Genomic DNA, 13,551 nt, shown 5'->3' with positions numbered 1-13,551 from the left:
TTGACAATGCTTCCTTCATCCTCTCCAAGAGACCTCTCTTCACACTGCTCCGGATTACACAAGGTCTGGAAGAGAGCTCCTCTGTTTCATGCATGGCCTTCTAGATCACCATGTCTCTCTTCGCCTCATCTTTGCTCCTTCCTCACCTACCCCTCCAAGCTCTTTCATTTTTCCTCTGGCTCCAGACACCACTCTGGCAGGAGAACTTCATTCACCAGATGGCTCCATACACTTCAGACTCCAGAGACCACAAACGAAATCCTCTGACTTCTTTATTTGTACTAATGACATCATCTTTCTACCAGTCTCTTGAAGCGGAAGTTCTGTTGGTTATCTTTGATTCCCTCCTCTCCCTCAGCAACAGCACTGACCTCAGAGTTCCTGTGCAGTTAAGTGAAAGTACGTAAACCATGTAGCACACAGGGCCTGACACAGAGGAAGCACCCCATCCTGTAAGCCATGAGTAGTTAAGATCTCACCGCTCACAGTGATCAGGAAGCATCCAGTTCCCACATCTCCCTCTTGATGTCTTTCAAAGCCCTCCCTCCAACATCCATCCTTTCCATTGCCCCTGCTATGCCCCTTATCAAGCCCTGACCTCCCATCTGGACCAGGGTTAGAAACTCTAAGCCAGTCTCCTTGTCTCCAATTTCTTCTCCCACTTCCTAATCCACCTGAGATATAAGATCCAGATAGAGCAAATGAAAAACTAACTTGGAGAGCATCGTTCAGCTGGTCAGAAATGTCAATCCTCTCCCGTTGGCTTTCCTGTCCAGTGCCCCATGCCATTTCCAGGCTTGTCTCCAATAATCATGCTCCAGCCAGACTGGATAAGAAATCTCTCAAAAAGTCTTCTGCCTCGCCCACGTCCATTCTTTGCAGGTACCACTCTCTCCGTCTGGAAAGTCCCCACTGTCCACAAATTACAATCCTTCTCATCCTACAAAGCCCCTTCCTCCCTGAAACCACTTCTTGCGGTTTTATCTTTTCCTCCTTTGAATCCTCACTGCTCCTAGCTTATCTTCCTCTCACAGAGCTTTTATTCTGTCTTTTTTTCATCTTTCTTTTCTCCCGCTATATTCCCTCATCCTGTGCTTCATAAGGAGAAGGCACTCGATAAATGTTTGTTGACTAAAATTGAACACCTCTCTATCATTTGAGGTCTCTTCTCCAGCTAGGGAGATACAGGCTTGGATTATTTTGGTCCAATCTTCATGCTAACTCCTCAAGTACCCCAGCTAGCATTATTTTCTCTGTATAATTTAATCCTACCTTTTTGCCTTTCTAATTCCAAATTACTTTACCCTATTTACCTCAAAGCACCACCTGCCCCAGACTTTGTCTTAATTTCCCCAAATTTAAATGCTCTCTTGTACAGAATGGTGCCCCAGGACTAAAACCCTGAAGGGAATCACTCTTCTTCGAGGTCTGATCTGTATCTGGGAAGCCAAGCCCTGCAGTTAAAAATGTCGTGAAAATGACGCAGAATGCTGTGTATACACTAATTGTACTGCATTGCAGGGTGAATTTTGGAAGTTCAAGCAAGAATTGTTTATTAAAATGCATGAGCTTACTGTAGCTTCACTGAGGAGATAACATACTTAACAGTCACTGGTGGAGCACTGCATAAGATAATGGGTATTTTGTGTGGATCTAAGCAACTCTTTTGAAGTATTTTTTTTATTCTTTTCATTAGGCAAGATGAAGCCAGTTTTAAGGCCATGTCGCTGGCACTTTATACGTCAGCAACTACAGTATAATGCATTTACTTTGTGTGAGCGCAGCAAAACGCTTGAAAACAGTTTATTTTGCAAGACTGAATTAACCATTCAATTGCTGTACCATGCCACAGAACCGCCAATCTTATACTATAGCCTTTGCTTATAATTACGTTCTTTAGCCTGTTAATATATTAAAGACAAATTAAGTAAAGAGAAGGAAAAATGTGGGAACGCGAGCGCCTCCTGTATGCTCCATTCCGCGGGGTGGGTGTCCCCACCAGGCTTTACAGAGGAAGAACGGAAATATCCCACCTGAATCATGGGAACTAGGAACTTGTCAAACACCCGGGTTTGCCCTCTTCCGTTGTAACTGAATTGCATGCACCTCCTGATGTCATTTTTGGATTTCTCCAGCGACAACCACTTTGTCCCTATCTGCTTATCAACACCTTCCCCTCCTGGTCTCTCTGTAAATGAGTGGGATTGACCCTTCTTCGGTTTTGTTGGATGATGATGGAGCCTAAACAGAGTTTTCCTTCCATGTTTGTTCAAATGGTTTCCCTTCACTTTGAGAAGAAAGAAAAATAGAGCTGGACAACCAGTACTAGCGGAGGGCAGAGTGGCAGAGTGGAACTGCCCATCAGAGGAGTCAGACAGCACTTGGTTCCAATCCCAGGACCACGACTTTTCAGCTGATGGGCCCTGGCAAATGATGTGGCCCCCTGCGCCCTGGTCTTCTTCTCTGTGAAATGGGGATGATGTCCCTCTCATGGGGTTGTTTGGCACAGGGTAGGTATTTAACCTACTTTCCTCCCTCTAAACCTTCTCCCCAGTTCTACTCGTACTCAGGAGAAATCAGTGACATTGGAGCACAGGAAGTATTTTTTCTTAATATCCTTTCTAACTTTCTCTTTTTCTCACACAGAAACCAAACCTCAAATACATGTCTTCTCCCCTCCCTCATTCCACCCCCCATCCCTGCTCTGTCACCGCCGGATCACTAAGAGAACGCAGGAATCTCAAGGAGAACCAGCTTTCCTGCTCTGAGCTGGGCGGAGGCTCACAGGCGCATCACAGGCGCATGGTGGTGGGCTGCCTGGCGGAGGACTCCCGCTGGAGTTACTATACACTGCCTCTCTGGGGAGGAGGAAGGAGCAGAGAGAAGGCCACAGGTGTTTTTCTGGGGTCTTCGCGAATTCCCCCCAACCAGGCCGGCGCCAGGTGGTGACCTTGGTGCGGGCTCCTTGAGGAAACACCCAGGTCAAGGCGCAAGCCTGTTGCAGGCAGCAGGAGAAAGGGAGGGCACTGACTGGGTCGTAGGCTGTCATACTCTCGGTTAAAAGATTTTTAGCCCGAGGACTATCTCGAACTCATTCTATCTCAGTGAATGAGTCACTTACTGGAAACGGTGTAAAACACAGGTGTAATACTGGCCTGCGGAAGCCCTCACTTTCCCAGCGTGGAGGAAGACCAGCTCTTTCCACTCCAACCGTTGTATTCCTCTTTCAGAAAACTAAAGTTCAAGGGGGTTAAGCCATTTGCCTGAGGCCTCAGTCGAGGGACTGAGCAGGACCCAGAACCCGCTGTCAGGATTCCCAGTCCGGCTGGATCTTGCGTCAGCCTCCTCCTACCTGCAAAAGTCATGACAATCTCGGTGCCCACGCAGCTTTCGGAACGCGTCTCGGTCCTGACCTCATCATTCCCCTCCGGACCCCTCGCTTTCCTTCCCCCCCGCCCGCCCCTCCAGCTCTGGGGCTGTACCCTCCACGCCTCTCAGGGTCTCTCAGAACAGGCAGGATGAAGGGACGCAAGACAACTACATACCTATGCGCACATCATGGGAAAAGGAAGGCTTTAGACACCGAAACTCGCCCCTGCAGAACCCCTCGGGCCCTCCCTGGAGAGGGGTGGAAAAGGGCGCTCGCTCGGGGGGTCGGACGCCTCCAAGTCTCGGGCTGGGGGCGGAGCCTCCGTCGGGAGCGTGAGGGAGGGGCGGGGCGTGGATCTCCGGGAGGAATCAGGGGCCAGGGAGCGCGCCCGCCGGCGGGGGGCGCGGGGCGGCGGCAGGGACTCCGGAGGTGCGGCTGAGGCTGGGCGGGCGGCGCCACCGCAGGCGGAGGGGGCGGAGCCGCGCTCGCAGCTGCCACCCGGCCGCCGGGCCCAGGCAGACGACACCGCCCGCGGCCGGGCACGGACCGCGCGAACACACTCTCCAAACAATGCTCCGAGGCGCCCGGCGGGGCGGCTGGCGGCTCGGAGACCAGCGGCGAGGCCGGGGGAGCGCGGCCCCGAGGTGAGCCCGCGGCGCCTTCTCCAAAGCCTGCCTCTTTTTGTTTGGCAAACGTGGGCGCAGAAGGAAGCTCCGGGGGAGCGCGGCGGTTACCGAGCGGGCGACCCCAGTCGGCGTCCCCCGGAGTGACAGGCGGCCGCTGGGGGAGGGTGGAGCGTCCGGACCGCGTGCGCCCCGGGTTGCGCCCGAGGTGGAGGCGCCGATCCCGGAGGACCGGGGAGCCGGAGGGGTGTTTTCGATTCATTCGAGAATCGCGCTCTTTCGAACGGGGAAACTTTCCTCCGAGTTCCGGCAAGGGAACCGACTGTTCTGCTGGTCTCGCTGGTCTGGCTGCTGGGTTTGGGGCAGGAGACCGGAGCGCTTTGGGGATTGCTATTGTGGAGACTGCCTTTCCGCGGCCGCAGGATTGTCAAAGGAGCAGAGAGGGAGAGACCGCCCGGGCGCCTCGGACCAGGCCCCCGGGGGTGATGCTTTGGGGCCCCAAGTTAGTAGCTGCCTCTTAGGCAGCCCCGAGTTGGATGCCAGCCTGGGGGTCTCAAAGGGGAACGAGACGATGCCTTCTTCTTGAGCCGTGGCAGAGCCCTCTGAAAGGCTACTGTGGGCACGTTGTTGACCTTTGCTTGTGCTGCCGCTTCCCCAGCCACACACACACACACTTAGAAAATAGAACCTCTCCACTGAGATTGGAGGCAGGGCCGGCTCTGTATATTTCTCTCAGGTGAAGCTCAGCCAGCAAGCACATGGCTTTGCAGAGCCGATAGCAAAGCCCAAAGGTCTAGGAGGGAGGAGTTTTGCAAGGCGTCCAGCCCAGAGTCAGGTTGGGAAGGCCCTATAGATCATTGGCCTGAACTGTCCTTAACAACCCCTTCCCTTTTTGAGCCGGAAATTTGACAGGAAGCACTGGGAAATTGTGCGGTTATTTCGCTATCATGGGGTCTTGTGGAACGCGGGTATCTTCCTTACTGGTTTAGACTAATGGGTCTAACCCACAGAAACCACATTCCTACTGCTAAGATTAGATTACATTGCAATGGAGAAGGAAAAAAGAAAATTAAAAGTTGAGTGAATATCATGACTTACCCTCTGTGTGTGCGAGGGGAGGGGAGAGGTAAGGCTGTCACTCTCTCCTTTCTGCCGGGGCAACCTCTGTCAGTGGAGTGTTGAAATCCAGACAAACGCTTTCATAAATAGTTCTCTTTTCCGGTGTTGCATTCATCTAATTGTAATGTAGATAATTTTTTTAGATGAATATTTTCTGGAATTCTGTCACTTCAGGGTAAGGTGTGAGCAACTTTCGATGCAAGTATGAGGGGCATTTGGAGCCCAAAGATTTCATTTTATGGATCTGGTCGCCATTCTTCGGATTCTTTTTCCATTGGGGTGGGTGTGTGTCTGACAGCTTCGATCTTGCACATTTTAGCCACAAATCTGGTGCAGAAGTTTGCAGAGGCAAAGATATTTTATCATGACTTGGATCAGAAAGAATGCTGAGATCTTTTTCTAATCTTACACCGCTGCCTCCCACTGAAGTGGAGGAATTTGCATAATTCTGGGGGCTACCTCCCCTCGGAGGCAAGGAATGTGGGCTGGAAAGGTGCCATTCCCAGGCTGTGGAGAGCTGGCACCAGCAGGCAGGCAGGGCTCCTGCTTTGTGAGTGCCACTTGAGTTTTCCACCATCTTTTACTTAAAACAAATTGGATATAATTCCAAGCACAGAACCTCTCTAGACAGAGAGAATCCTTTCTGGCTTGATGTAGTGATAGATTCTGTTTGCTGTGACTGAGAAACCAGTTTTAACAGGATGTGTAGTGAGTCAGCGATGGAGAGGAGCTCAGGGCTTTATTCTGTTCTTGTCTTCATTCTTTTTTCCTGAAAAACCTCTCCAGTCTGTGGTAGAAGTTGTACTCACCATCAGAGAATTTCAGAGCTGAGGATGGGAGCAAGGAGAGTGCTCATGAACTGGTGAGGGGTTCTGGAAGCTTCCCGAACATTGGTAATCCAGAGCCTACCAAAAGTCCCAGGGCTGGAGTGGGCCATCTGCGGCACAGGAGGGAAACCTCCGGCACCAAGCAACCATGACAAGTGTGGGTCAGTTGCCTGTTGAGCAGGAGATGAGGCGTGGCTACCCCAAGCGGCTGCTTTGCGAATCTGTAGGATGCCCCCCGTCCTCAGATAGCCCAGCCCTGTGAGGAGCTGCAGGAAGGAGCTGAGCCCACACAGAACCGATTCCCAAGCTCTCTGCTTCCATCCCACCTGGGGCGTGGGAGCCTCTGCCTGCAATAGAAGAGGGGGGCCAGGAACCCCAGGAAAGGACTTTCTCCTCACCTCGGGGCAGGGGTATGGAGATTTGCCTTACTGAACACCAGAGCACCCCCTCCACTTTTTCCTCTTGCCACAGTCTAGCAGCAGAGCCTAGAGCTCTCCGTGGCCTGGGATTGTAGGAGAAAGAAAAATCCTTGCTCTCCTCTGCTTGTTGAAGCTTAGTGACCTCTTCTGGGAACTTGGCAGGGAATGAACCTGCAACTTGGGTGTAGCAGGAGAAGGAGAACCCAGCCTGCAATCATCTTGATGCATGAATCCTAACAGCGGCCACAAACTAAAAGACAAATAGTTGTCTTTTATTTCAGAGAGTTCATTTAGCTTAAAGACGATGCGGCGGGCTTCCTGGTTAACTTTGGAGGGAAAAGAGGCCAATATAGCTTCAGCTCTTGTTGAATAAGCACCCCTCTCTGTGAGTGTGGGAGACCAGAAAGAGAGCTCTTCCCACGGAGATTCTGGAATGATCTTTGGGGCTCCTGGCTCATTCCACCTGGTTAGTCCTGTTGACGGTGTGGAGAGCATCAACCTCAGAGCCAGCTCTCACGGGAGGAAAGTGGAAAGCAGATCTCAGGGCCAAACCCTCCCTGTTTAATGAGAGTGTGTTCACTGTAGATTCTTCAGGACGATTTTCTCCTGAACGCTCTCCTTTTGAGGAAGTCAGTTCATTTAAATGAGGAAAGAAGAGCAAAAGCAGCAAACAGATAATGGCAGCAACTCAGTATAAAGAATGAGGTGATGAGTGAGGTGATAATGAGGAGCTGCCAGCAAAGTTGGCTTCTTTTCCTAGAACCCCTGAACTCTCTGTGTCTGTGGCCAAGTCTTAGTTGATGTCGCTGCCGTTCTTTTCCCATCTGTAAAATGGGGGTGACAGCTACCTGATGGCTGTTATTCAGGTTAACTGGTTAAAATCTGCAACCCGAGTTCCCCCTCAATGGTGAATTTACTGAGTGAATTCTGTGGTGCAAACTCTCAGCCTTCAGTTTTTACTGTCAGAGGCAACAAACTCTTTCAGCAAGCTCACTGCCTCCCTTTCAGGGCCCTCGTAGGGAAAATAACTGTGATCATCTCTTCCTTCTGTTGTACCCTAACCAGCCCTAGACCACAGGGCTGTTGTGACCGTGAATCTCTCTTTCGGTTTCCCCCTGGCCCTGCAGCTCTGGCTGTATTGATCTCACTGAGCCCTGGATTGAATGAGGCATTCTAAGAAAGGGGGACCGGGGAGGGCGAATTCCCAAGATGCCAGGCCTCCCGACAAAGGTCCCTGGGGGGCAGCCGGCACCCCACCTCCCCCCTTGCTCACCACTTCTGTCTCCATATCCTCACAAGTATGGGTTACAGTGCTGATTTCAGAGCCCAGGCCTGCCTCCCCACACACATTGTTCTTGGTTAAAAATTGTGGCTTATCTTCCAGAAGCCACGATTTTTATCTGCTGTCCTACTTGGTAGTTCTTGTTTCTCTGGGGCAGAGTCCCAGGCTCGAGACCCCTAGCAGCAGGGGAGGCATGGGTCAGCCACAAGCTTCTCTCATCGCCAGCTCTGTGCGGTTTCTTCCCATTAACTGCCCCCAAACCTCCAAGCACTCAGGAGTTTAGGGGACTGAAGTGTCTTTTACACTCTCTACTCATGCAACAGAGCTGTGTTTAGCTTTTACGGCTTTTCTAAGGCCACACCACTAGAAAGGGATTAAGAGCCTCATGACAAATGGGTGAGGGTCTCAGAATAAATAGAATATTCATCTTTACCTCTTTCTCCTCCTTTCCCCCTGCTCCCCCCTCTGCTCCCCAGTCACATAGTCAGACTCGAATTGATCATGCCCCCGTCCTCTGGCAGGGGAGATCTCTGATGAGGCAAGTGTTCTGCCTTTCCAGGAAGCCGCCCTGTGAGCCCCATCCGCCTCCCCTGAGACCACGGCAGGGAGCCAGGCGCAAGATGAACCAGCACCCCGCCTGCTGCTTAAGATGCACCAGACCATCCCAGTGAACTCCGAGAGCCCAAAAATGTCTGCGTGCAGCGACTTTGTGGAGCACATCTGGAAGCCCGGGTCCTGCAAAAACTGCTTCTGCCTGCGCACCGACCACCAGCCGGCACCTGGCCGCCCCCAGCCCCGAGCCGGCAGCCTGCCCCCTCCGCCTCGCCTGCCCCCCAGGCCCGAGAGCGGCCGCCCGGAAGATGAAGGCCTGAGCAGCTCGCCCTACTCCAAGCCCACCATTGCTGTGAAGCCCACCATGATGAGCTCCGACGCCTCCGATGGGTGGACAGAGTCTGGCGTGAGTGCCGACATTGCGCAGGTGAGGCTGACTCAGCCCCGTGGTATTTTTGTGGTATTTTTACACTCCTGTTGCTCCTGTTGTAACACCGGTGACTGGCGGGCGGCCAAGGAGGGCTGTCCCAGCAGGACTCCTGCAGGGTGGCTTCCTGTTGGCTCACCCCAAAACTGCTCCTTCCCGACTACCGCCCTCTCTTTTCTCTCTGCCCTCCTTTCTCTCTGTCCCTTTAGGCTGAGAACCATCAATGCAGTCCCCCCAAGTTCATCTGAAGACTGTATCAGGGCACACCAGAATGAAGCTTTTTCTAAAAAGTTAAAAAAAAAAATTTTATTTAATGGATCATTTTAAATATATACAAAAGTAGCAAGAATTGCTTAACGAATCCCATGCATCCACCACCCTGCCACAAGAGCTTGAACAATCATCAACTCATGACCAATCTTGTTCCGTCTCTATCCCTGCCCTGACCCTCCCTTCCCCACCTGGGGTTTTAAAGCAAACCCCACATACTGCATCATGTCAGTACGTCTTTAAAACATCAAGTCTTTATACAGAAATATCATTATCACACTTAAAAATGTGAGCAGTAATTCCATAATGTCATCCAATTACCAGACAGTGTTCATATTTCCAATTTGGAAGCTTGGGTTTTTCCAGCTTTGATCTAGGATTACTAAAGACAATTACATCCTTAGAGATTAGACCATTCTGCTCATCCCCCAGGTGACCCTGACCAAGGTGTAATTATTTAAAGGGCACATGGAGCCTGCTGCCTCTAGACATGTCTTCTGGGAATCTGCATTTCTAGGGCATATTCTAAGAACTTAGCTAGTTTTCCTTAAAATATCATAGTGAGTGGGTCAGGAAGGGTGTGTGAGCGTATGTGAAATCAGAGGTCATTTTTAAATCAAGGGAGGCTTGACTAAGGTGAGCCATCTCCTGGGTCTGCATTCAGCTTCCTGTCCCCTTCAAAGCCGCTCCATTTTGCAGAAGCTGGTTACACCCATTCCCCAGGCCTTTCTCGATACCTTTGACCTTCACAGATGTAAACCAGGGACTCTTTCTGTTCTGAATCATCTTGGAAAGGAGCCAGAGGCCAACCCTGCCTTGAGCCTGCTTTAAAAGTGGGGATAGGGGAGACTAGAGGGGACAGTGATTTCAGTGATGAGAACGACCACCCCACATTGCTGTCTCTAGCTCGACTAGTCCAGCCACTTATGCAGCCTCGGCTGAGGTCACTGCCTGTAACTGGGAGAAAGAGCACAGCTCAGAGCGAAGCAAGGGAGCCGGGACCCAGCTCGGAGACCGGCCCTCACCCTGCTGCCCTCTGACCCCACCACCACCCACCCAAAGTGTTTTTTGTTTTTTTTTGTTTTTTTTTTTGCTGTACGCGGGCCTCTCACAGTTGTGGCCTCTCCCGTAGTGGAGCACAGGCTCCAGACGCACAGGCTCTGCGGCCATGGCTCACGGGCCCAGCCGCTCCGCGGCATGTGGGATCTTCCCGGACTGGGGCACGAACCCGTGTCCCCTGCATCGGCAGGCGGACTCTCAACCACTGCGCCACCAGGGAAGCCCCCCAAAGTGTTTTTTGTTTTTTTTTTTTTTTTTGTTTTTTTTTTGCTGTACGCGGGCCTCTCACAGTTGTGGCCTCTCCCGTAGTGGAGCACAGGCTCCAGACGCACAGGCTCTGCGGCCATGGCTCACGGGCCCAGCCGCTCCGCGGCATGTGGGATCTTCCCAGACCGGGGCACGAACCTGTGTCCCCTGCATCGGCAGGCGGACTCTCAACCACTGCGCCACCAGGGAAGCCCCCCAAAGTGTTTTTAAAAGCTTTATGGCTTTGTTTTCTTTGTGCTGTGACACTGTTATCAAAACACTAATGAACACAAAGCAAAAATTAAACAAAACCCCAAACTCTATTTCGAAGCCCTTGGGAGAACTTATCTCGTCCAGCAGTTTCGAGGGAGAAGGCAAAACGTTATTCTTTGGCATTTTTCCCCCCTACCTCACAGACCTAAGCCAAAAGAATTACAGACAGGGGTGAGGAGTGCAGTGTACGGGAAGCCCAGTGGCTCCACGGGCCCCCAGTGATGACAAGGCTGTGGGGAGGTTAGAGGGTAGGCGTGCTGCCCGCCTGCTTCATGGTGGCTCGGAAGACAGTTTACAGTGTCATGGCCCTGCCCTCTCACTTTCTCTCTCTTCCTTTTTTCTCTGACAAGGTCTAATGTAAGTCTTTTAACCTTGGGGCTGTGTAGGTCATCTGGAGACGAGCACCCGGCAAGCTCCCCCTCCCGAAGCAGGAAGATGTGCCAGTAGTTTACCTGGGCAGCTTCCGAGGCGTCCAGAAGCCTGCTGGGCCCTTGGCCCCGGCAGATGGGGGGCAGCCTCGCTGCCCCCCTGCCTATGCCATGGTTGGCCTGCACAGCCTAGAGCCCCGGGGGGAACGGAGTGTCGCCTTCCACCCAGTGAGCTTCCCCGATGAGAAGCTTGGACGAGAAGATAAACCCACGATTCCCTACCAAGAGCTGACCTCCCCTCAGGAGAGCTTCCGCCAGAAACTGGCTGCCTTTGCTGAGATGACCTCTGGCTGCCACAAGGGCCCCAGGCCCTACCCCTCTGCACAGCCCCTGCGGGAATCCCTGCCCTCGGAGGATGACAGCGATCAAAGGTGCTCGCCCTCAGGGGACAGCGAAGGGGGAGAATACTGCTCCATCCTGGACTGCTGCCCTGGGAGCCCAGGTGGTCAGGACGCCTCACAGGCTGAGGACTCCGGGCGCAGACAGGGCTGCAGGGACTGCTCGCCGGCCTGCTGGGAGCAGGGGATGTGCTCAAAGCCAACCGAGGAGGAGAGGCGGGCTCTGAGCTTCCCCAGGGAGTGCCGCAGCCAGGGCCCGGCAGAGAACCCACCCCGCCTGGGCCCCAAGAAGCAGTCCCTCACCTCAGAGGCCGCCAGCTCCTCGGATGGCCTCTCCTGCGGGAGTGCCAGTAGCCGCGCCAGCAGCCCCTTGGTCCCCCAGCACGAGAGCGATTCCTGCTCCCTCATGAAGGCACCTGGGCCGGGGAAGCAGCAGGACTCTGGCTGCCACGGGGTGGCCTCCAGCAGGTGCCTGGGGCTGACTGGGGAGCCCCAGGCCCCAGCCCACCCCGGGGAGACTGCACAGCCTGAACCCATCTATGCTGAGAGCACCAAGAGGAAGAAGGCTGTTCCAGTGCCTTCCAGGCCACAGGCCAAGGCAGAACAGGCGGCAGCTGCCCAGGGCCAGGGCCAGGGCCAGGTGAGGATGGCTAACGCCTGGGCTCAGAAAACAGCGTCTGGCTGGGGCCAGGACAGGGAAGGCTCAGAGGTGGCCCCCCAGGTGGCGGCCACCATCACAGTCATGGCGGCCCACCCAGAAGAAGACCACCGGACAATCTACCTGAGCAGCCCCGACTCCTCGGTGGGGGTGCAGTGGCCTCGCGGGCCCCTGAGCCAGGCCCCTGAGGCAGGCGAAGGGGAGCCTTCGGCTGGGCAGGGGCTCAGCTCGAGGGAGAGCCGCCATCATGGTGCCAGTGAGAGCACGCCCAAGGGGAGGCCTGCGATCCCTCCCAAGCTGTCCAAGAGTAGCCCCGGAGGGTCCCCGGTGTCCCCATCGGCCTCCCCCCAGCCCAACCTCAGCGAAGGCAACTCGGGTGTCACTGGGCCTCCATCCAGGGGCCCCGCTGACCCTGCTTCCTCCTGCCGGGCCAACGGTGTCCCTGCCAGCGACTCTGCCAGGGGCCCCCCGCCCGCCACTGCCACATCAGCCTCGGACCAGAGGCGGCCCCGGTACCAGACCAGCGCCTGGACCCGCCAGTGCCGGATAGAGGAAGAGGAGGAGGTGGAGCAGGACTTGCTGAGCCAAAGCTGGGGGAGAGGGGTGGACGGTGGCCCCACGGGCCCATGCAGCTCCTCTACCTGGCTCCGCCCCCGCCCGACAGACGGCGCCTCTGGGCCGAAGAGCAAAGCCGGGACCGGGATGAGCAAATCGGCCTCGTTTGCCTTTGAGTTCCCCAAGGACAAAAGTGGGATCGAGGCATTCTCGCCTCCCCCGCCGCCTCCAAAGTCACGGTGAGTACAGGTGTGTGTGTGCGCGCGCGCGACTCCGGGGCTCGTCTGGCAGGACCGAGGCCTCTTCCAGAAACCTTGGTCTTTGCCACCTGTACCGAAGCCATCAGGCCCAGGCTCAGAGCCCTACCTCCAGGCACCAGTGTCGGCCCAAAGGCCCTCGGGCCTTTGTGTAAATTTCTGTGACTTGGTGCTCAGCACACAAACCTACAGGCAGTGCCCTGCTTGGGATTGGCTATTCGGAAGGCATCTTTCCAAGAAGCACTGCCAAGCTGTCGCTCTTTCCTGGTGCCCGTCCTCTTATAATCTGGTACTCTTTTTTCTCTCCATCCCTCTGAAGTGTCTTCAGCAGGCTTTTCCCCCCAAATCCTGAAATTCCCCGTTTATTTGAACATGGAAAAGAAGGCTCCAGGCGGCTATGCTACAGAATCTCAAGAGGCAAAGAGATGGGGAGGCCAAGGAGCAAGGGCTCCTAAATTGTGACCATGATGGCGATTAGGCTTTGGAGCCAAAAGCAGAATAGTAGGAGGTGCTGCACATGGTCTGGAACCCTCAGTGGGTTTTTAAAGAAAAAAATATATATATAGTTTCATGGTAGCATGCTGAAACTCAAAGCTTTCTCCACCGCTTCACTGCTCTCAAAGGCCCGAGTTTAAAGTCCAGTTTAAAGTCCCCCTCAAAGGCCCAAGAAAAATAAATGCCTTTTTTTAAGGTATTGAGTTGTGCATGGAATTCAAATTCTGGGGAGTAAAAATGGCCCTCTATTAGGGCAGAACTGATTCCTATCAGGGAAAGGAACAACCTGCTGTTTTTCAAAAGCTGACAGCCTTTCCGAACAGACTTTTCTTCAGTCGGGTCATCTCTGTTGT

General features: G+C 53.8%; 1 protein-coding gene across 1 annotated transcript in view; it reads left to right on the top strand.

Annotated features, from left to right (window-relative positions):
- Nucleotides 1-8,289: 8,289 nt before the first annotated feature.
- Nucleotides 8,290-13,551, top strand: part of PRAG1 (PEAK1 related, kinase-activating pseudokinase 1) — a 42,920-nt gene continuing 37,658 nt past the window's right edge. Inside the window, exons 1-2 of the mRNA XM_007446088.1 lie at nucleotides 8,290-8,619; nucleotides 10,854-12,685. Coding sequence (XP_007446150.1) covers nucleotides 8,290-8,619; nucleotides 10,854-12,685 — 2,162 coding nt within the window. The remainder of the gene's footprint in view (nucleotides 8,620-10,853; nucleotides 12,686-13,551) is intronic.

The sequence above is a fragment of the Lipotes vexillifer genome, unplaced genomic scaffold, assembly GCF_000442215.2.
Source record: "Lipotes vexillifer unplaced genomic scaffold, Lipotes_vexillifer_v1.1 scaffold462, whole genome shotgun sequence".
Classification (NCBI taxonomy): Eukaryota; Metazoa; Chordata; class Mammalia; order Artiodactyla; family Lipotidae; genus Lipotes; species Lipotes vexillifer.
Note: the sequence above shows the minus strand (reverse complement) of the source record. Positions and strands in the feature narration are given on the sequence as shown.